Genomic DNA, 25,287 nt, shown 5'->3' on the forward strand with positions numbered 1-25,287 from the left:
GGCGCGCAGGAGACGCAGCGTGGGCGTGCACATCAGCTGAAGATCGCCGGAGAAGACACCGAGCCTGCCTGCTGCCGTGACTGACCCGCTGCAGAGGGAAAGAGCCCGGTGAGTGGGGGTAGAGGGGGGGGGCGGCAGAGAGGGAGTGGGCAGAGAGGGAGGGTGTGTGTGTGTGTGTGCGTGCGTGTGTCTGTCTGTGTGTGTCTGGTGTGTGCCTGCCTGCCTGCCTTTGTGTGTGCGCGTCCACAGACCCTGGTCGGCTCGTGCACCGCTCTGTACTCCCTTGCGAGCTTACTCGGCGACAATAGTTCTCGTTGCCGAGACCTAAAAAGCGATCTACATTGCCAATGCTTGTCTTATTTCGTGATGTGACTGGAAGGGCAGAGATTGCCCTACAGATGCAAACGCAAACATCTCCTGCCAGTGGCCTAACATCAACACCTCTTGGAAAACAGGCATGTTAAAAGATCTCTATCACCAGAACAATGCAGTTAGGCGTGTCCAGAGACTCAGCAAAAACAAAACTAACACGCTGTCACCCCCTTATCTCGAGCCAATTCTTGGGATTTGTTTGATTTATGTGGCACACGTACACCATCGCTGAGATGCGCCCAGGATTGATCAAGTGCAGCACATGCTGTAGGTGATACCCTGTGAGGCCCGCCAATGCCACAATGCTCAGAAGTTGCCCTACTCTACCCCAATAAACCCCAACCGGTAAAGGATATTTCACTGTACTGTCATACAAAGCAGACAGACTGAGAATGTCTTGTGCCAGGGCGCCAAATTCCAATGGGGCAGAATGTATATTGCTGTACTGTACAAAAATACGAGGCCACGAATGCCACTCAACTTCAATAAACAACATAAAATATATTCATGAAAACTCACTAATTAGATGAGACAGTGCATTTTGATGAACTCCGATGGGACATAACGTTAGGCTGGCCTGTGTTAAACTACCCTGAGTTAGCCTACAACAACCGATATAGTGCACTAAATTACTTAAACCCACAGACACAAAGCTCTGCACAAAGAAGGACTAGCATACATCAACAAACGCATGACCTTCCACCAACAGACCAGACACCTATGATTCGCCTCCCTCTTCCTTGCAGACACACCACGGATCCACCGAAGCAACTGTAGAAGACGCTCCTTCTCACGCCTTGCGACCAAAGCTTGGAATGACCTTCCCCTGCAACACTCGGACCGCCTCACTTCTCCGTCAACTCAGGAAAGGACTCAAGACCAGGCTGTTCAATTACTGGCGTAAAGAAAATGGACGGGGCCTCCCTGCAAGGTATGTAGAGGGGCCCCCTCCGGGCTCAATTAGGAGCTCTACGGACAGAGTGCAGTGCCGAGGGGTCCCCCTGGAACTTCGGGCCCCCCGCACAGCGTGGGCTGCGGGGGCCTGTGTTACGCCCCTGTGTTCAATTGAACAGATCGCCATGTAGCAGCATCAGCAACTCCAGAGCCTTGAGACCCACACGGGTGATTTACTGTGCTTTAGAAATCCTTGATTGATTGATTAAATTACATTGGGAAAGCTAACAGCCAGCTACATGGTGATAACTGTATAAAAGAGGGAGCATTATTGGCTCAATAAACTCTAGTATGAGGTATTGTAGCTCTCTATATTTAATGTCAGTATTAAAAATAATGGGGTTACCCGGTGTCCCTCAGAACCTGGGTATTAGTATTAAACAAAACAATTGGTTCTGTCGGGATGTGTACAATTGCTCAGAGTACTGTTTCTAAAGGCAGAGAGCAATTACTTATTTACAATACATAAAACAATGATTCATGAAAGGAAAAACATAAAAGGAAAAACTCACACCAAAATGAGATTCAGTAGTATATTCCAAATGAGTATCAAATACTAATTGCTGTCACAATTACAAATAATTGCAGCACGGAACAATAAGTGACTGTAGTGGAAAAAAGTGACATGTAGTGATTTAGTGATATAGACAGTACACTATATACAAGACGAATATATTTGAGATAAAAGAGGGGGGAGGAAAATGTTTCAAAAAAGTTTTTTGTCCTGTTTCTTTTTGCACATGTGCTGCAAGATCCAATAATGAAATAAATCATGATTATGAGGGCTGTGCGGACATATATGGCGTGTCGACGTTTCGACCCTGAGAGTAGCGCAAATGTAAAGTGCATCAGAGAGGGTGGCACATCTTATCACCCAGTAGGGTGTCCAGGTGCTAATGCTCCCGCTCCTTCACCTTGCACAGGGGAACGAGACAGGGATGTCCACTTTTCCTAGTGTTATTTGCACTAGCATTAGAGCCTCTTGCGGTGTGGGTACGGGGAGACCCAGTGGCCTCTGGAATTACTCGGGGTGGGCAGTGGGAAGAGAAAATCTACCTAGCTGCTGATGACATTCTTTTGTATGCATCTAGACCCCGCTTCACCATCAGTAGACTTTTACAAATCTTTCACTTATTCGTGGGGGTACTCCGGATATGAAATTAACTGGGATAAGTCCTTACTATTTATGCTCTTGGGCAGTACACCACCCGTTCCTCTCGAGGGGATCCAGCTTCAGGTGCGTGATCACTTTAACTATTTTGGCATTGTTGTCACTAAGACAGAGACCGAATTCATGGCTCGGAATCTACTACCCCAACTTGAACGCCTGAGAAGAGACGTGGCGCATTGGAGGACATTGCCTATCTCCCTGATGGGGAGAGCCGTCCTATTTGAAATGATGTCGCTGCCGCAAATGGTATATATACTCCAGAATACCCTCTATCGGAGATCCAACGGTTTCTCTAAAGAGGTTGACTGTGAACTGCGTAAGTTGTTGTGGGATGGGGGTGGCGCACTAAAAGCAATGGTCAAACTGCAAAGAGGCGTGTATGAAGTGGGCCTGGCAGTCCCAAACCTCAGAAAGTACTATTAGGCGTCACAACTAATGGTGATAAATACCTGGGTCTTCGGGGACAGAAACAACCCAGCAAATCGTGTTGACCAGCTCGTGATGTGCGCAGGCGGCTACCCTGCCGCTTTGTATCGTAAACGAGCTGGGAAATCTATGCCTCCTCATACAAAAGCAGTGTTGGAAGCATGGAAGGGGGCTAATAAATTCCTGGGGTGGGTCACTAGATTGACGGAAAGCACACCGTTGTAGAACAGTGATATGCTGGAAGAAGTTGGGAAGTTGCGGGGCTTCGGCATATGGAAACTGTTGGATATTGCCCACTTGGGGGCTGTATGGGAGGGCCCGGCAGTCATATTGTTCGAAAATGTACAGCCTGAGTTCCAGTTAGCGGACACAGAGCGATATAAATATATGCAGCTAGGGCATGCACTTCGTACACATATCCGTAAGGGAGAACGTAACCCAGAATATAGCCCATTGGAAGATCAGCTTCTGTTGGATCTTATTCCCGAAAAAGCATGATCAATCACAAGAAGATTGTCAATAACTCGCCTGATTCCTTGGGGGCGCTCAGGGAGGCCTGGGAGGCTGACATCGGGATACTGGAGGACGATGATTGGGTAGAAGCCGTACAAAGCCCAGTAGAAATGGCAATTAGTGCACGATTCAGATTAGTACAGCTGCAGATCCTCCATAAGTCCTATTCCATGAGCACACTCATGCACAAACTCGGACGCATACATACAGACATTTGCATTCAAGCCTGCAACAGTAAAGGCACCTTCTTTCATATCCTCTGGGAGTGCCCTCTTTTACACCACTACTGGGAACAGGTGGCACGGGTGATGTCTGAGGTCCTGGGATTAGACATTCCCTTAGATGCCAGATGGCAACTGAGTGTGACGGGGATCAGATGTGGCCGAAATACCAGAAACTCTGGTTGATGGTGGCTGCGAGGGTGGCAAAAAGAAATATGGCTCTGTCCTGCCACCGCGAGTGAGCCAATGGAAGCCTGACTTAGACTGCTGTTGTGCTGCAGAAAAAGTAGTGTATGAAGGCAGGGGTTGCCCTAAGAAATGGGAGAAAGTGTGGCACCAATGGGTCATTTATAGGGGTCTGTAGGTAGAAGCAGAGAGGGCAGGCGGGTTGCGGGTCTGTCATTGGTTGTGCAAGATTCATACATGTAAACAGTTGCGATGTGAATCCTGCGATCTAATGAGCTAATTGTTTCTGAATCAAACCTGTGCAATACAATGTTTCTATCACTCATTTTATATGAACACTGTGCTGTATACTGCATAAGTTGTATAATTAATAAAAATATCTGGTAAAAGCAAAAAAATGTCACGGATTGTACCTGTTGGTGAGGATCCTAATAAATAATCGAAAGTATTCCTAGGGTCCCATATTTAACCATCCTTCTAAGGACAGATAAGGTAGGATAACCCTCTCATTTAGATAGGATTTGTAAAGATTGGGAGGACAGGGTCATCCTTAATATCTTGCTTTTCACCCCCCCTTAGTGCTATGTTAGATTAATTCAAGCATTCCGTCCATCACCGTGTTGCTTTTGCAGTAGGTTTAGAAAGTAACTATTAATGGTTCACTCATTGAAGAGTGGAGTTAACCTACCTTTGGAGCGTGGGTATACATTTTCATTAGGCGCAGAGCCAGAATATTTGAGTACTTTTTTATAAAATGCAGTGTTAGGTCTGGCAGGGCATCGGGGCCTGACGGCATCCCGGCAGACTTTTATAAATGCTATATAGACAACCTTGTCCCCCATTCTTAAAGAACTAAGAGCTAGATGTAGGTAAATTGGACTTACCGATTCATAAATACCGAATTTTACCGATTCGGTATTTATGATTCGGTAAATCCAATGTAGGTAAAAAAAATCGGAAAAAAATACAGAATCTGTAGGATTCGGTATTTACCGAATCGTTATTTACCGATTTGGTAAAATTACTGAATTGTCAAGGGGGACAGGGTGTCACTTTGACTCCCTGTTGCACCCCTGATTCTGGCTTGTGTGCCATGTGACACTCATACATGCCTTTAGGGCATGTATGTGTGCCACATGGCACAGGTGTACATGCACAGATGTGCATGTACACAGGAATTCGTTATTTACCATGTCCCCATTTCTTAAAGAACTAAGGGCTAGATGTAGGGAAATTGGATTTACCGATTCATAAATACCGAATTTTACCGATTCGGTATTTAAGATTCGGTAAATCCAATGTAGGTAAAAAATCTGAAAAAAATACAGAATCTGTAGGATTCGGTATTTACCGAATCGTTAGGTACCGATTTGGTAATTGCCATTGATTCCTATGGGCCTTGAGGCCTATATGAATCAATGTCAATTACCGAATCGGTAAATACCGATTCTGTAAAATTACCGAATTGTCAAGGGGGACAGGGTGTCACTTTGACACCCTGTTGCACCCCTGATTTTGGCTTGTGTGCCATGTGACACACATACATGCCTTTAGGGCATGTATGTGTGCCACATGGCACATGTGCATGTACACAGGAATTCGTTATTTACCATGTAATAGTATTGCATTGTAAATAACGAATTCTTAAGGGCCTGTGGCACTATCTTATGTGCCACCTACATCTAGATTTACCGATTCGGTAAATGTACTGATTCGGTATTTTACCGAATCGGTACATTTACAGATTTGTTAAAATTTGGGCCCCCTACATCTCAAAAACCAAATACCGGCCGGTAACGGCCGAAATCGGCCGTTACCCACTGGTATTTACCTTCCTACATCTGGCCCTAAATGAGGAAGCAACAGAGAATGGCATACTTCCACCATCAATAAGACAGACCCTAATCTTCTCGCTTCTTAAACCTGGCAAAGGTCCCTCTAAATGTGACGCCTATAGTTCTTTATCCCTAATAAACTGTGACTCCAAGATAATTGCCAAAATCCTAGCCAACAGATTAAGCTTACTTATGGAAGGATTGGTACTGCCTGATCAGGCCGGATTTATTCCTGGAAGGGCCACCTTTCATAACCATTTTTGCCCTCCAGCAGGATATAGATCCAGAGTCAAATGCCGCTGCTATCTTTTTGGACACCACTAAGGCATTTGACTCGCTTGAATGGAACTACTTACATGCTATTTTGGGCTGTATGGGCCTGCCACTGGCGTTTCTCGTCTGGATAACACTTCTCTATAGTCAGCCAACTGCAGTGGCACAGATCAACGGATGGTTATCTGATCCTTTCACAATCTCCAGGGGCACTCGGCAGAGATGTCCTCTCTCACCCCGGCTCTTTGCTCTGGCCATCGAACCACCAGCGTCCAAACTCAGGCAACACCACAGAGAATACGCTATCCTGTTTCCCTCACGGTAAACAATGGTGTCACTGTACGCAGATGACATCACTCTCTACCTCCAAGAGCCCAATGTGAGCTTGAACCCTGTTCTGCGCGAGTTCATAACGTTTAGCAACATTTCCGGAAAACATTAACTGGAGCAAGTCACAAATCTTCCCTCTAACCACGTTCACCCCCGAATTTCTACCAGATTTTCCACTAACATGGTGCTCCTCAGAGATAAAATACCTGGGGGTTAGAATAACTTGAGACAGAGAGGAGACGCTGAGGGCAAACTACGTGGTAGCCATGGAATCCATCACTAATCTAATCACTCGCTGGATAGCTATGCCACTCTCCCTGGCAGGCAGAATCTCGCTGATGAAAATGGTAGTTCTACAGAAACTACTTTTTCATCACCATACCATACCACCCTGGTCGCCCCTTCTTCAGTGTAATCAGAACGCAATTCATTAGACTGGAATGGGGTGAAAAGCAACCCTGTATAACTGGCAAACTCTAACGCTTCCATTCTCTCGGGGTGGGTTTGAAGCATCAGACATCGAGCTATATTTTTCTGTGCTCAACCACATCATGCAATATATTGGCTCTACCCGCCACCATTCATGCCCCATCTCACCACTGAACGAGGCTACATGGCGTTGCTTCCATCAGAAGCATATTTAGGGTCGGACATCCTGCTGGCAGGTACCAAACACTCCACTGTAGCATGTATGAACCGCTCGTGGAAGCGGCTGACTGGGAAGGTGGGAACCCCTTTCCATACTCCCCCTTGATCCCTCCACCAATTTTGCACTGGGTGCTGGTCACTCAAGAAGCTGCCTGCAGAAATTGCTTTAAAATAAGAAATTTGCACACAATGGGGGACCTCTACCAGGAGGGCCCATTTAAGGACAGACAAACAGTGTTAGGAGAGAGAGACACAACACCACTAGAAGTCTTCCTATACATTAGACTCTGGCACAAGATAAAGGGGGGTCAGTGCAGCAAGAAGGACGCGTGCCGTGAGGGCAACAGCATTCTTGACCCGGCACCCTCAATTTTTGTCACGCCGTGAGGGGCACGGCTTATTCCACCGCCACCGCGCCGTGAGGGCAACGGCTAAACTACATTACCCAGCAGCCTTGGGGGCGGCGCACCTCACCCACGCCACCAACGTGCCCGGAGGCGCTTAAAGCAGGCGGAGCGCCCGGAGCCCCTGGGGGTCAGTGCAGCAAGAAGGACACGAGCCGTGAGGGCAATAGGCATTCTTGACCCGGCATCCTCAATTTTTGTCACGCCGTGAGGGGAACGGCTTATTCCTCCGCCACCGCGCTGTGAGGGCAACGGCTAAACTACATTACCCAGCAGCCTTGGGGGCGGCGCACCTCACCCACGCCACCAACGCGCCCGGAGGCGCTTAAAGCAGGCGGAGCGCCCGAAGCCCCTGGGGGTCAGTGCAGCAAGAAGGACGCGAGCCGTGAGGGCAACGGCATTCTTGACCCGGCATCCTCAATTTTTGTCACGCCGTGAGGGGAACGGCTTATTCCACCGCCAACGCGCTGTGAGGGCAACGGCTAAACTACATTACCTAGCAGCCTTGGGGTCGGCGCACCTCACCCATGCCACCAACGCGCCCGGAGGCGCTTAAAGCAGGCGGAGCGCCTCTCGCCCCGCGAGTCGCGTGCGGGAGCATCGCAGGAGAAGCCCGGGACAAGGGCGGGACAGTCTGTGACAGTCCGGGGCAGGACGAGGCTGGGCTGGGCCAGAAATCCTGGTCTTCGCAAAGTAGAACATCTACCTGAGCCAAGTGAGATCTTAATTTCATATTAAACTTTCTTAATATTTTATTTCCACAGTTATATAACTGTTTTAGTATCCCCTTAGGACCTCCAGAGGAGACACAAACCCTGCCTGTATTGTTCTCAGTGCTTAGTGTTCAGCCCCCTGTAACCTTGAGTTCCTACGGTTAAGCCATCATGTCAAAACAAAAGACGACATTGGATAACTACCTGGTGAAAGTAGTTAATAAAATCAATGATGAGCGGCGAAAGTCGCTAGGTAGGGGGAGTCCTCCGGTTTTATCCTTTACACCCACCTCACCATCACCAGTACTACCAGTGGACGACAGGTGTGACCTTGTTGATATTACACCAGAAGTGATAACTATTCCTGCTCCTGCTCAGGACATTCTTGACACATCTAATGACACTCCAAGACAGCGCTCCCCAGTTCCTAGAGCAGTGAGGACTTGCAGGAAATCACAACTCAAACGAGGGGGGAACCACAATAAGAGAAAAAATGAAGTTGCCCTCAAAAGCACCAACTCTGATGTGATCGCAACTGGTAATAAGGAGACAGTCACTTTGAGTCTAGAGCAGTTCGATCTTTTAACCAGTTCCATAGAGGATAAGCTCGATAAGATCATCCAACCCCTATTAGCCAAGCTTGACCAGATGTCAGCAGAGGTGTCAAGACTGGGTGGGCTTTTAGATGCGCATAATGGCAAGGGCGAAAGTTGCAGGGGTGATGACAAGAACCTTGAAGTTAGTACAAACGTACAAAAGACACCTGACAGGAGGTCAAATACAACTAAAGAAACTACGGCTGTTTCTATGCCAATAATACATCGGAAAGAACATGTGTTGACAATACCCAAATGTAAGACAGGGGCAACTATGGTAAAGAAAAGTTGTTTAATTAATCTCCCACCTGATTGTGCACCCATTGTAGTAGTCTTAACTAATGTACCTCCCTCTGATTTAAATCCGAGTCAACCCCAGCTAGAAATGCATGAATTGCATAAAAACAAAACAGTTTCTTGGCTGCACAAGCAATGTGGGTTCCCAATTGCCTACTCTGACCAATTACTCACTACCAGAAGGGTAAATTGGATAGGTAATTCTAGTAAGACCTGCAGGGGTGACTGTGTCATCGTTAATTTTAAACATCCCCAACACGTCGCTACTGTTCTGTTAAGAGTGGCCTCTTTGTTACATGACGAGACCAGTATATATGTTCGCCCTCTTGGCTACTTCTACAGTCATCTTATTAAAGCACCACTTGTTAATGGAAGAGGTAGACCTTTCACTCCTACTTTAACACCCATTCAGCACTCCTTTTATGATGTTCCGGTACAGAATAGGTATCAAGCCCTGAGCTCCTTGGATATGAACGATTGACATTTACAGGATTGTGAGCCCCCTACGTATGTGATTCTTACCAACCGGGAAAACGAATTAGGTGAAAAACGCACAGAGCCGGAGCGAATTATGATGGGTGATTTATGTACGATTGATGTAGGGGACCAAACTGTTATTATCATTGAGAGGTCTGCTTCTGATCAAGGCCCCACAGATGTGGAAACAATAAGTGCTGGTCTGTATGAGATAGAGACTAGAGATGATGGCATTAATTGTTTTAATGCCCAAGAGCAGCATTAATTGTTTTAATGCCCAAGAGCAGCCTAACTGTTGTAACTTGAGGGGGACATCAATCATTAGCTGGAATGTAGCCAAATGGGCTTCCAAAAAAAAAATGTTGGGGTGGAATGATTTGATAAGGTCTTACGACATCTTCTGTTTTCAAGAAACTTGGTGCTCTACTAAACCGAGCCCTGATGGGTTTGTAAGCTATCATTTAGAAGCAACCAAGTCACAATATGGTAGAGCCAAAGGTGGTTTGCTTATCTTATTGTCTCTGAACCTAATGTTGACTGTTAAACATTTAACTGTCGGGGCTCATTCGCAAATTTTATGGTTACGTGAGAAGAAAGGTAAAGAGGTGCTTATAATTAATTTTTATAATAATTGTTTTGACAATACACGACACAAAGCAATAGAAGAACTGGAAGGTGCCTTACTGAAGCTTGCATTACAGGCTAAAACCGCTTTTGATTTTATCTGGTTAGGTGATTTTAACTCTCCAATTTGTTCTATGTCGACTTCCAGGGTATGTGGGATACAAAATAATAGAGGTGATTATACACCGCACTTCTCGCATAACAAGTACGGGGAGGCAATAAACAATCTGTTGTCAATTTATGATCTAGAGCTCTTACAACCTGCAAAAGACGCTAAGGGCCAAATAATTCCGACATACACAGGCAGGAATAGTAATTCCCAAATTGACCATGTTATGGTTTCATCATGTATTGTGCCATATTGTCAGACCCCGGTCATTGATGAATCCCCTTTAAGCGACCACAACCGTATTGTAATGCGAACTGAGATCTGGAAACCTAGCACACAACAGATCTCTAGAATTGTAGACAACATTGAACCGCATAGATTAAACGGGACAAGGTTGAGGTGGAATGGGGAAAAATCCGAAAAGGTACTGAGCCTAATAGTAACAAAATCAATGGCAGATATTTATGGTATCCTGACACCAGGGAGTGACCCTTTTTTTATAGTAGATAATTTTATTAACATTAACAAGACTGTGGACACCATATTTACTAGGACAAGTAAAGAGAAAACCGCCGGAAAAAAAGGATGGTTTGATCATGCGTGTACAGCCCTCCACTCCAAACTGAAACAGGCTTTAGCTCTCAGACCCAGGGATAAGGATAGGGTAACATTCCTGAGAGATGAATATAAAATGGTTGTCTCTAAAATGAAGAAGGAGTTGCAGCTGGAAGCATGGGATAACTTAGCGCAGGCCGCGGACACTTTTGACTGCTGCCTGTTCTGGGCTACGATCAACTCCCCCTTTCTTAGGGTTGACAAAGCTCCCCATCTTGCGTCAAATCTTAGTAGCGAGGCTTGGGTTTCCCACTTCTCAAATATATTCCAGGCAGTTGGTCCAAACAATCAAATATAACATCTTGGCCTATAGTCCCTTTGGATATCACCTTAGCTGAGGTAGAAAGCAGTATTGAAACTAGCAAGGGGGGTAAGGCCCAGGGACCGGACGGGTTACCCATTGATGTTTACAGAACTCTCCCGCTGCTATGGGGCCCTATACTTACCTTGGTCCTTAATGCTGCCGTAACAACCATGATACCGCCAACATGGGGTGGTTATATTATTGTCCCAATCTATAAGAAGGGTGAGAAGTCAGAAGCATGCAACTATCGCCCAATCAGCTTACTCGACCCATCTGTGAAAATTATGAGCAGAGTGCTGCTTACCAGGTTGGAAGAGTGGGCGAACGAAGAGGGGATACTGGCGACTTCCTAGTATGGTTTTAGAAAGAGCCGTGGTACATCGGATCAATGCTTAAATCTAGAATTACTAATTGGCAAATACACCAAGGCCAAGCGCAGCACACTGTATCATTGCTTCGCCGATTTGAGCAGCGCATTCGATCTAGTTGACCATTCCATTCTATGGCCCGTCTTGTTAGAGGTTGGTGCACCAGAGGGAATTATTTTCTTTTTGGCCCGCTTATATGGAAAGATGCAAGCCTGTGTGCGATATGGGGCAAGCGGGGAGTGCACCCCTAATTTTAATGTTAAGCGAGGAATAAGACAAGGTTGTGTTCTCGCCCCTCTGTTATTCACCCTCTTCATAAATGCTGTTGACAAGATTTTAGAAACTGTTAAAGCTGATGCACCCCAGGTAAACGGGTCTGGAGTGCCAGTACTGCTTTATGCAGATGATGCTGTGCTTCTGTCCCGGACTCCCATAGGACTCCAGCGCTTGATGGATCGATTTCTGCCTTTATTAATGAAAGGAAACTATCAATTAACAAGAGCAAAACCCATACTATGACTTGCGGTGCCAGGACCAACTAAAAACATATCTTTTATATAGAAGGGGTAAAAGTGCAGCAAGTTGAAAAGTTCAGTTACCTGGCTGTGACCTTCTCTAGTGACGGTAGCTGGTCCAAAGAGCTTGCTAGCGTAAGGTCCAAGATGTCCAAAAGTGCCTACGGAATATTTAATTTCGCCTCTAAAATCGGCGACAGACGTATTAATGACATGATGCAGATTTATAAGGCAAGAAGTGTCTCGATTGCTTTATATGGGGCAGGGGTGTGAGGTTATTCCAATGTAGGCAGTTTACAAATGGAAGAAAATATCTTCCTGAAAAAACTTCTCTGCTTACCCGCCTCGGCCGCAACTGATTTGACACATAGGGAACTGGGGGTTGATTATTTGTCTGATCTTGTCTCATTAAGGCCCCTAATGATCTGGCGTGCCATATGGCACAAGGAAGAGACACTTTTTAACCAACATGTAATCCGGGATTGTCTTAATCTAGCTAACTATAACAAGATCCCTTGGCTAAAATATACCGTAGATGCTTTTCAGGATATTTTTGGACTGGATATAATAGAGAATCCGTGTGGTGCAGGAGATATTCCTAAACAGGTACTAAAAAACAAATTTTTGGCATATCAAGTGGAGAGGCGTCTAGTTAACAATGCACACCTGAATTCTGTTAATCTTTATAACAAATATATTGACTGCGAAGGTTCGCAGTTGTACTTAAGCCAGGTATCTAGACCGGCCCACAGGTTCGTTCTTACAAGACTTAGATTTGGACTGGCCCACGTCTTGGTGGCCTTTCCTCATCCCAAGAAACATCCTGTTGGCCCCTGCCCACGTGACGGGCATTCAAAGCAAAGCACACTGCACTTCATGCTATTTTGTACTTTATTCCTGAACCTCAGATTGGTTTATCTTAAACCAATATTTATAAAATATGGAATCCACAGCATTGATGAGGCCAAGAAATTGATCTTTAATGTGAACTCGCCGGATATATGTTTTTTTACTGCAACTTTTATATGTAAATTGTTAGAAGAGGCTGTCTCTCGTTGGCAGAGGTATACACTTCTGACAAATAGGGACACACCTTTCTAGTCAGGGCAAGGGGATCACACACTTAGATAACCCCTGCTCACCCCCTTGGTAGCTTGGCAAAGCAGATAGGCTTATCTCAGAGGCAGTGCGTTAAGCATTTATGACCACACACAGTAATAAAGTGAATACACTACAAATGGACACGACATAGTAGTATTATAAAAATAAGGATGTTTATATAAGGCTTAGCACAAGACCAAATAACGACAAAAATATACCACAATCTTAATAAATACTCTTGGAAGGAAAAATAATAGTTCAAGCATAGTTTCTTCTTAGCACAAAGTCTTTGGTAACAAAAGCAACTCTTCTTCTTTAAAACAAAGTTCTTGGCAACAATGTAACCCACACTGGAGTCACACGACGTCGAGGCAAAGTTAATCCAAAGGTTCGGCGTCGACCGCGAGGAGCGCTACGTCGAGCCCGGAGTCGCACAGACCCCCACAACACAGTACCTTGGAAAAGTGAAGCACACGATGATCAGCGGCGTCGAGATGTCCGGCGTCGCGTCTTCGGCGTCGATCGGGCCTCGGAGTCGGGGCGATCTGCAGCGGCGTCGACAGATGTCAGGCAGGAGCAGCGCTCACGAGGTGAAGCAGGATACGGCTTCGTCGTCGTCGATGATGATATTGCAAGAGTGCGCAGCGCTCACGGCGTCGAGAGGGCTTGGTGTCGAGGCGTCGGCAGCGGCTTAGCTACTAGCGTCGATCGGGCCCGGCAGCCGGCATCGAAGGTGCGGGACACGGGAGCTGCACTCACGATGTCGAGCTGGATTCGGCGGCGTCCGTCGGCGTCGGGATTGCTGGATTCTTCAGAGGTGCTGGATTTTCAGGTTCCAGCAACAAGCACTTTCAGCATATAAATGAAGTCCTTTGACCCTGTGACTTCAACAGGAGGCTGGCACTCTTCCAACCCTTGGAGAGTTCCTTGGCAAAGCTTGAGAGTACACACTCAGTTCCTCTCTCCTGGTTCCTTGGCAAAAATAAAGAAGCAACTGCAGGATTCCCCCAACAAACAGTACACTGGCAGAAGGGGTAGGCAAGTCCTTGGATCAGCAGGCTTCTTGTCCTTGGTTCAGGTTTCCTTGTCAGAAGTGATCTAAATTCTTGGTTCAGGGGTCCTTCTCTTATACCCCTTTTTGGCTTTGATCCCTTTGTCCATGCAGGGGAATTTCTCCCATCCTGGGTTTGTTGTGGGTGTTGCCAGGCCGAGGCACCTGGCCTATTCACTGTGCAGGGTAGAGTCTTCAGCCGCCCAGCAGGAAGTGGAGCCAGCATTGTCACTGGCAGGGGCAGGGCCATCAGTCGCCCGGTAGGAGGTGGGGCCAGGATCGTCCCTGGCAGGCACAGAGTCATCAGTCGCCTGGCAGGAGGTGGAGCCAGCATTGTGTCAGGCAGGGCAGGCTATCAGGAGCTACTCTTCCCCTACTCTCAATGCAAATGCCCCACGCACCCCACACTGACTCATTCAGACCTCTGGAGCCACCCAGCTCCTGTCACACGCACACCAAACCAGCAGAGACCAGTAGACAGTCAGACAAGAAAATAGCCACTTTCTAAAAGTGCTATTTTCAAACACAGAGTCTAAAAAACATCCACCCAAACGGATGCGTTATTTAACCCTGAGTTCAGGGATACCAAACTCGACATTGCACCATGCTCCCCGAGACCGCTAGGATTATAGCATTAATAATCCTGGCAGCCCATTCTAACTGATGGAGAGCAGGTAACCTTACAATAGTGAAAAATGAATATGGCTGTAATTCACTATTAGGACATGCCAACCTTGTCAGGCTTGTCCTACCTTATGCTTACAATGCACCCTGCCCTTGGGCCTACCATAGGGGTGACTAACATGAAGTTAGAGGAAGGTTTAGGGACTGGCAAGTAGGTGTACTTGCACAGCCCGCGTGGCAGTACCAGACTGCACGTATGTCTAGCAATGGCAGATCTTTAGGCATATTTTACCAGCCCGCTTCTGTGGGTGGCACAACACGTGCTGCAAGCCCACTAGCAGCATTTGTATTTACAAGCCCTGGCACTCTTGGTGCACTCTACTAGGGACTGACAGTAAACCAAATAAGCCAAACATGGAATTCAATCAATACATCAATTTTACATAGGGAGCACTCGCACTGTGGCACTGATCAGCAGTAGCACAGTGCCCAAAGCAATATACCAGCAAAAACATCGTAAACAGAGGAGGCAAACAGAAAAAAATGGAGGAGAGACTCAGGCAAATGTTGCCAGGTCTAACATAAATCTATTTACCATCGGAAAAGTATGATGTTTTAATCCTGTTCTTTTTTATTCACTGTATATTATCATGTAATTGTTTCTTCTGCCTGTATGCTTTTATGGTCATTTGTATAACATGTACCGAATAAAACTTCATGAAATGAAAATGATAAAAGCAAACACTCCCATGTTCCCGCAGGAACCAACTAACGGTGATACCCTGCACACGCTATACCAAACGAAATATGGGTCCCACGCAGTGTCCGTCTTTACTGCGCTGCTTCTTTAAAACACACCCACACACAGCAAGGGGCAAGAAATGGTTGAGAGGCAGACCTAAATACCATGCCTAACGACAAATAATGGAACTACTGCTGCAAACAAATGGGGGCTATCACGGCAAGCAGGCGACTGAGAATCATATACTTCAAATTCATACAGCGTGCCTACTATAGCCCAGAGCGCCTACACAGCTATAAACTAAGAGAAGATAGCAGCTGTGATAGATGTAGTAGTGAAGGCGCTGGTTTTCTACACTTAGCATGGCAGTGCAAAACAATCCAGAGGTACTGGACAGAGGTAGTAGAGGCTGTGTCTTAAATGGTAAGCAATCAAGTTGCTACGTTGCCCATTGTCACAATACTGGCTTACACAGAGGAACTCCCCCCGTTGCACAGAAAGTTCACAGCATTAAGTCTGCTGCTGGCAAAGAGGCAAGTGGCTTGCCGATGGGGGCAGGGGCATGCCCCCAAATTTAAGGAATGGCTCAATGATCTAATACTTTGTAAGGAACAGATTAGTACTTGTGTTGAGCTATTGCCGCCCACTTCCCGACCCAGAGACATATGGGACTCATTACTTAACTACCTGCGTACACCCGAATAATGAGAAATCTATGAGCTGCCATGCTGGCCCATGTCCTTAACTCCCTTTTGCCCCCCCCCTCCCCCCCCCTTTATGGCTTAAAAATGCTCACTAATTAGAGGAACTGTACATGGTATGGCTTGGTCTATGCAAATGGAATCTGCCCAGATACAACTGAGAAGCGATGTAGAAATAAACTGTGGTGCTAGTATATATAAATGTGCTTCTGTACTCTGCTATACTGAGAATGAGGTGTAAAACTGTTAATCAATACTTTATCGGAGGCAGCTTACTGTTAAATCAGGAACAAGAACATGCATAGATTGCAAATGTTGTATGCTGTATAGCACTCCTCATCAATATATATATAAGAGATGCAACCATGTAATGAGCCGCTGTGCAGTGTTATGAAATCCAATAAATAAAGACAAAAACAAAATGCAGTGGTTAGACAATCGGATCCCAGGATTTTCCCAGGTGCCATTTTACATATGGTGCAGCTAATTTTGAGCCAAATTAGTTAATGTTATCATCTCTAAAAATGTGTCAATATCAGTCGGAGCTGCATTATTTATTTGTGTGTAAATAGTGAACCCGATCTGCCATCTTTCAACACAGCTAATGAATAGTCCTTGGATTCAGGTTTCACAAGCCACTCCAGGATACTTATCTCCTTCGAAGTAGGTGGGCTCCAGATATTCCCTGTATTTGAGGTAGCTAAGTTTCTCAGCTATTACAGCGTAATTCCCTGTTGTGCTTACGCTAAAGCATTATGCACCCAAACCCCTCAAAGTATATATAACCCCAAAAATGTTACCCACCTATTTCCCAAATATCACAAAAAGCCCTCTACATTTAATATGACCCCCAAAGATTAAAATACAAAACACAATGTACCCTACTCATAAAGTCATATAGGAGGAATTCATCATTTCCATCAGCAGATTTAAACTTCAATGTATACAAACACGTCTCCACCCCTTCAAATGAGTGAGTGGAGACTCTTGCAACTAAATTTACCACCATACAGTTACTATAAATTACCTTCTGCTTGTTGGAGAAGATATTCACCACAGTGGTGGATATCTCCTTATAGAAAGCAACAGAGAATATTAAGAAAATTGATCTTCCATTTAAAAACATATATGTCTTGTTTAACAAAATATTTAAACATATTTTATTAACTCGTATTCACCTAGGTCTAATACAGTAACGTGGCACCTAATATAAAAAAAATGACATTAAATTAAATGTTAATGTTTCCCCCACCCGTACACAGTATCATTTGTGATCAATGTATTACAAACTTGGAAGCAAGAATTTAATTATTTGATTTGGGATTTGAAAAATAATTAAAATGTTGTTGTTTTAAAACTTTACATTCATCTTTTTCCCCCCTAAAAATTCAATAAACATAAATAACTTATATCAAGTTTAATTCAAAATTGTATTTAATTTATTGTCCATTTCTTCCTATGCGATACTTACTATTTCCCTTCATTGACGACTATGGGGGTTGTTGCATTACTACTGGTTGGTCATATGTGGTACTTTTCTCATTTAAAGGATAGACTGGAGTGCATATGAGCCTGTTTTGACAATTGTACTACTTTAAAGTATATTTTGCAAATTGGCTTACTTTTATGTGGGTGTGTGTTTTGTATAGCATGACCTTTCCACAAAAGCAAACACCTTCAGTTTACCTTAAGCCAACCCATTTTGTAGTAATAATTCCCCCTGCCCCTCCTGCATTTACTGCTCAATCCTATACCTGTTCAGAAAGTCCCACCAAATGGTCAAAGATCTCTGTACAAAAAAAAGATAGAAAAGGGGCAGATGTCTGGACAGGTTTCTTAATTGCTTTGCATGTTCCAAAAGACTTTTTGTAGATAGGGCCCATAAATGTAAAAAAAAACATACCTTTCCAAATCGCTAATATATTCCACAACCTGTGTAAATATATCTGTACCCATAAAATAAATCATGCTAAATACCTACACACCCAAACCCTACAACTATAAATCGCTGATATTTTCTTAATGTCAACTATAATCCCCATATTACTAAAACCTGTAACATTAGAAAAAAATTGCAAGCACCAAATATTAATAGACACTAAAACATTTTTTTTAGAAAAAAAACTACAATAGTGCACACAATGGGCTGGATTATCAAAGGTAAAATGAGACGAAAGTCTAATTTACGGCCTTTGGGATTCACAAAGGGCATTTAGTACTTGTTAATGCCCTTTATGAATACCGAAAGTCATAAAGTTCAACTTTTGGTAGTCACAATGGGCATTTACGAGTACTAAATGCCCTTTGTGAAAAGCAAAAGTCGTCAAGTTAGACTTTTGTCTCATTTACCTATGTGAATCAGGCTCTATATTTTGTACCACAATTTTTTGAGTAAGTATTATTATGTCCCACAGTGCTATTTATGTAAGTAAAATAACGATGTAATTATATGTGCTAATTTGATAGGTAATTCATTGACAAAACTGATATTGTACCCCTGATAGTATAGAACAAAAATTGTTAAAACAGGTTATTTGGTCATATCTCATGAGAAGAGGGATATAATCAGAATGAATGACCGTTACAAAGAAAGGAGATTGTAGTAAGAAATGATTGTTGTTTAGCTGTTCAGGAAAGTAAATGTCGATAAACCCAATTGCACAGGCGTTTAATCAAAGGTCTCCAATACAAAATGCTGCAAGTTCAAGCACACTATAAAAAGGGCAATTTTGTGCTTAACAGGGAAAAACAATGGTACAAATATGACACTACTAGTGATTATTACGTTATATGCTATTTATAAATCCATTTTACAATTTTTCATTTGCAAATATAAAATGGAAAATGGTCTAGTTTATTTGCGTAATCAATGAATTTACATAAATTGAAGAGTGTCTCTTACTGCATACAAAGGTGCCTTTGGTGTGTTCTCAATGAAAATTGTGCTATTTAAACATCATCTGAAACTGAATTTGGGTTTTACACTAGAAAATAGAAACATTTGATAAATGAGATATGGCACAACATGTGTGTCACAAATACGCACACTGTTAACAAAATGAGCCATGGCGATAGAGATAATTTTCATGTTTATTTACTTTTTACAAGAAATTAACATGGACCACATAACAAATATCAATTTATATGAGAACCTTAAAAAGAAAAGAATAGCACTGAGATTAAAAGACACACTGCTTCAAATTGTTTTACTATAACTCTGGTAAAATACAAGTTTTCTTACTACTCTTACTACATAATATTTAGAATAACTGATTAAAATTGAGAGAGATAGTACTCTCATAGATTCAACTGTTGAGTTACTAATTCAACAAAATGACAACAATGTAGCATAAAGGTCAGTTTTGAATATTACCAGCAAAAATGTTCTAGCATTTTGGTTAAAAAATCATATGTTTATTTTTCCTCAATGAGCACATTGATATGGTATTTATCCATTTATTATCCATACTAATATTATAAAGAGAGAGCCCAAACCTTTGAGGCGGGTAATCTCAGTAACCACAGCACCAATCACAACACCCAATACAGCGTTGGAAAGGGCAGTTGCAGCAGAAGGACATAGGCTATGCAGACGGCCACCATATATATATATTTTTTTGCAGAGTTGTATATAGCGCGAACTTGACCCGAACTGAATCAGGTATCAGAGCGTTTTACATAGCACCAGTTACGTTATATAAGGACACACATTCATTTTTGTTAGGCACGGGGAGATTAAGTGATTTGCCCAGAATCACAGGATGTTTGGCGTTGTTACCAAGACTCGAACCCAGATCCCTAGGTCCGAGGTCGAGCGCCTTAGCCGTTAGGCCAACTCCTCTATACATTTAAAAGGTAAAAGAACCGTGCCAGCAAAGTAGTCCCCTGTGGGCGTGTCTGCATTGTGCTGTGGGCGTGGGCTGGGGGCGTGACTAACGCTGGGGTGTGTGGTACGGCCATCACATCGTGGGCTGTGGGCGTGTGCTCGGGCGTGACAAACGCTGGGGGCGTGACAAACGCTGGGGGCATGTGTCCGCCCTTCATGCCATGTGAGACGTTGCGCAGCATCAAGGGGCATGCTGGGGGCGTGACACGCTGTGGGCGTGAGAAACGCACACCTGCTAACATCAAACAGGCCTGCATCTGGGCCTCAAGCGGGGGAACACGCAAATGAGCGTGTCTGCGGGGACAATTACTGCAGCCTCTCCTACTCACTGTCACTCAACTCTCTCATTAAACGGATTTAGCCGCGGCTGATAATTCACTCATTCAACGACATTACATGTGCCTGCTAACATCAACCAGGGCTGTAGCCGGGCTCAGGCGGCAGATCACTACACCAATTACAGGCGCCTGCTAACATCAACCAGGGCTGCAGCTGGGCCTTCTCCGTCCCTATTCTAATGAAACAAAAAATGTTGTCTACAGCGAGATTTTAAAATAAATTGCCCTTGCCAAATACACACATTACACACATTCTATTTCATACCCGGACAACGTCGGGTCGGTCTGCTAGTGGTTGATAAAAACTAAGGGTTGAATACATGACATCAGGCGTATAATACTGAATGCTAGGCGACATCGGTAAATGAAACAGCTGTTTTAGTCTAAAATGGGCTAAAAATGATTTAAAGAAAATGTATATGTTTTATTTATCTACCTAGGATGATGTGATCAATAGCAAGGTTTGTCGGGTACAGTATTCAAAGTATTCACATCTTGGGTTTGTAAAGTTTATGGAATGGGATGATAAATTCATGTCTACATAACATAAGTAGAAAGAAATTTTAAGTATGTATTTTTGTTATAATATTTAGCCTTGACAAAGCATTTGTGATGGAAAAATATGTAGGCTGTGCAATTTTGAATTAAAAAAATATAAAGGAAACGGAACTATTGAACTTTCCTAAAGAGATGACCTAATCCTGATTCTAAAGACATATGCAAGTCTTCCATCTTTTTAAGTTCACATTGTTTTTGCGTGGTTGAAGAGCGTGCAAAACTCAGAGGTGTTATTCGCGCCAGGCAATATTTTGCTGTATCCTTTATCTGTCAATGCTGATAACCAGGATGTAGATATTCATCTATCCCACAGCAATCATTTTACTAGCTCAGGTACTGGCAACCTACTCATGTCCGAAAGAAAGTCAGCCACTGACACCTTATTTTGTAAGGGCAATATGGATACCAAAAATAAATATGGAGATCACTGAAAGGGAAATATTACCTATAATTCAAGTTCTCCTCCAGGGGAGTCCTCATCAAAGTTGCAAGCATACAACTGTCTCACCCGTGTGATCAGTCGCTACTGTGAAGTTATGGTTCAGACGGTTTTTCCATTAAAAAGGCATTTCGATTTGCCTACACATGTTGATCCTGTGCACCAATTTACATGAAACACGGTAATATACTTTATCGGTCAGTCTTTTGGCATGCCTTGTTTCTTGATGCTCCTTCAATATCAGTCCACGGTGAAAAAGCTAAAGGTGGCAGTGAAAAAATGAGTAATTTCCCATTTTAGCTTCCATTGGAAATTTTGCTTACATCTACAAGCGCATCGGCTGAACCAAACGTGGTATGAGAATTGTTTTTTTACCCAGAAGACAATATTTGTTTGGTTTGGGTCAACATTTTGTATACATCTGCCATTTTAACTCGCTAGTCATGACTCACAAATTGGGTCAAACATACTGAATTGTTTGCAAAATGGGACTGCCTGTATTAAGGCTGACATTTATTTTTTACCATTTTGAAACTGGCCATCCACCTCTGACTTGCAAGTTTTCTATAGTAACTGAACTGATTTACGCTAAACCAGAGAAAGCATGCTTTCGGAGTAAAGCTCTATTTTCATGCCAAGTTTGGCATAAATTCATTCAGCGTTATTTTGTTGTAGGCACAAGCAGAGGTTTCAGTGGAACGTAAAATGAAAAGACTCAACTTTTTTCACAGATCTTTACCAAGTACTCCAGGATCTAGCACTCAGGTGTGACAGACAATTCATTGCTTATGACTATTGAAGAGGAGCCCTGGAGGAGAACCAATGCATCTTGACAACAAAAACTAATGTTTTGTAATAGATGGGTATAATACCATCGTCACTGCCTTAGTTTAGACCATACGCTAGCAACAGTCTACAGACATTGACTCTCTTCTCCCACTATTTTAGTATGTGCAGATTCATACCTTGTAACATAAAATCTGTTTTACCATATCTTTAAAAATTCTGAACCATAGCATGGCAGAGCAATAGTCTCTGGGACACGACTTTGCCATACTCATACACTTCTAAAAAAACCTGACTTGTACAGAGATCTGTATATCAAATCACTTTTCATCTTGGTTTGGGTTATTATAACATTCAGAAATTACTTTGAAATTGTGTTTGGATTATTATAATGCATTTTGCTTTTTAGGTACTGGCAATTTCCCTTCACAGCGTCACATATATAGATTCTGTTTGTAGATTGGTCAAGTTCACAATATTTTCAAAGGAGTGGAAATCAGAGGTTATTCGACTGTGTTGTTCTTTTTAAACCCAAGGTTTGATGAAACCTGTTTGCAGAATTGGCGACAAACCCATCTTTAAAAAGAAGCAAGATGAACTATTTTTTCAACAGTCGCTTATAGAAGCATAGTAGTATGATTGATACAAAACTGTTAACAATATGCCCCAATGGTCCAACAACCAAATAAGAGGAACTTAGGAAAAACATTTAAAAAAAGAAAAAATCTGAAACAAAAAACATTATTTTTTCTATTTACCTTTGTGTCACCCCTGTACCTTGCATAAAGTTGCTCAGGATACACCACTTCATAATCCTTCACTCCGGCAAGTGTTTCCAGAGCAAACACTGTAAAAGAATAAACAAAATATCAATAATGGCATCGGTCTAGGCTGAGGCACTTATTCAAATAAAAAGTGATAAATATGGCATGCTTAAATTAATCACAGTCACTGGTAATCACTCTGGCTCACAATCAAGACCATGCCTGATCCCATACAGAAAGGAAGCAAATGAATGAAAATGTGTTGGGCTGTACCAAACAGGAACAGTCTAACCCAAACTGTAAGGCCCCTTTTCTTCACAGGAACACAAGTAACCGAGGTAATCAGGCAAGATGGCGTCTGTACTACAGACGGGTGTGTGAGCGGCTCCGCTCGGACCTTACAAACTGCTGGAAACGGAGAGCGGCGGTGTGCAATCTTTTAGTTTGCGGTTTGGTTACGTACCTGTTACTCGACTCTCCCTCGTTGGACGGAGTTTCCCCTGTTCAGACGACCCTGGTGGCTCTGTTTTTGGCTCCTCGTTTGTTGTGCTGCTGACGCTGCTGACGCCGTTCCTCCCTTGCGGGAGGGGGACTGCACTGGCCCGATGCCGCATGGATGGCAGACGGTAGACGCGGGAAGTTTGGAGTCGATTCTGGTGCTTGCGGCACTGTGCGCAATAATTGAATTGAAAACGCTGTGGCAGCAAGAGAGACACGGCTCTGGCGTAACAAGCCTTGAGGATTGAGGGAGCTGTTTTTCGAAAATTTCCCAAGTGCCGGAAAGAAACTGTGGAGCACTCGCAGAGTGGATCTTCGGTCTCGTGAGTAAATCGCTATTAGGAAAAATAAAAACTACCACACTGCAATACCGTAGCGCTTCAGTCACCAGGGGCAGTAACATTTACCTTGAGTCATATTGTTGCGAGTTTGCTGCTACAGTTTGTATCTACTCTCACATTTCTTGAAAGTAGACTGCTGGCTCTATTTTTTGTTTGAGACTTTGCCTATACATTATTGACTGTGCAGCCAAAAACAGCATGTGGGGGAAAAACCAGACCTATCGGGGAAAGCTCAGTCGGCACTCGTGCTGCATTAGCTGCAAAATCGGCACAGGAACAAGACCTAAGCTGTAGAGTCTCTGAAACTGCGGCACAGTCTGTCCCAAAAATACCACAAATGTGTCAGCCTAATACTGGGAGGAAAGGTGGCGTTTCAGGCAATATTGGGTTTGATAATAACGACATGCGCCCGGAAAAAAAGCGATCTGGTACAGGGGTACAATTCTTTGTCCGCCCAGACTATTGCCACTCAACAGTTGAGAAGTGTTGGCAGCTTCGCCAGCTTATTTCACCATCTGAATCCAAGGGTTTGCAGGCCTTCCTTCTACAACCGGCAACACTCAAGATAGTGAATAAGGGACAGGCTCGTTATTTCACATCTGAAGCCTCCGCTAAAGAATATTTGCAGGCTTTGCCTTAAAGGCTTCATATCTTGTTTTTGATGGATAGATTTATTCATAACTACTGTAATAATTTGGTAGAGATTCCTTGCCCCCCCCACATTCGCTCCCTAACCAACTTGTTGGCCTTTCGCAAAGCGATTAAAACATTTCTGTTCTCCCTAATATAATCTTCCTGTGCTTCCTCTCCCTCCTCCCCTTCCCTTCAGGTTCTGTTTATGGTTCAGCGTCGGGACGCCTCGTTGCTGGGGCAGCTGTTTGCGCTTAATAAAATATTAACATAACACATAACATAACATAACAGATTTGGACAGTCCGAGCTTTCAGTGAGGCGCTCACTTTCATCATGGGGCGCTAGGCCCTATTGCCTTAGTGATGGGGGAGGGTGTGTTGTGGGGCGGGGGGGGAGACGAGCACGGGGGATTGGGCGAAAAGGGTAAAAAATCAGTTCTGAGCACCTGCTGCAGGGATTTTAGAGTAATCATATTTTGTGTATGTAGTGACGACCATCGACGTGACGAAGAAGATAATGGCTAATTGTTAGAACTGGCTATTTCTGGTAGGCTAAGGCTGACGCCAAAGCCAGGCAGAAAACACCATTCTAGTCAGGGCAAGGAAGTCACACGCCAAGATAACCCCTGCTCACCCCCTTGGTAGCTTGGCACGAGCAGTCAGGCTAAACTCGGAGGCAATGTGTTAAGCATTTGCGCCAGCACACAACAGCAACAACATCCTAGGCACACCACAAAAGGAACTCCACACAAGGTTATATTAAAATAACTTTTGTATTGTGAAAACATATCAGATAAAAATCACACATGTACATTGTGCCAACTGGCACGGGCAACATTCATAAGGGATTATGTACACAGGACAGGGCCACATGG

At 43.9% G+C, this 25,287-nt stretch overlaps 1 protein-coding gene across 6 annotated transcripts in view; it reads right to left on the reverse strand.

Moving 5' to 3' along the window:
• Positions 1-25,287, reverse strand: part of LOC144791764 (disintegrin and metalloproteinase domain-containing protein 28-like) — a 3,516,669-nt gene that overhangs the window by 3,150,120 nt on the left and 341,262 nt on the right. For all 6 annotated transcript variants that reach the window (XM_078666532.1, XM_078666533.1, XM_078666531.1 and 3 more), the window contains one exon: positions 22,936-23,024. In XM_078666532.1, coding sequence (XP_078522658.1) covers positions 22,936-23,024 — 89 coding nt within the window. The remainder of the gene's footprint in view (positions 1-22,935; positions 23,025-25,287) is intronic.

This window comes from Lissotriton helveticus, chromosome 11 (genome assembly GCF_964261635.1).
Source record: "Lissotriton helveticus chromosome 11, aLisHel1.1, whole genome shotgun sequence".
NCBI lineage: Eukaryota > Metazoa > Chordata > Amphibia > Caudata > Salamandridae > Lissotriton > Lissotriton helveticus.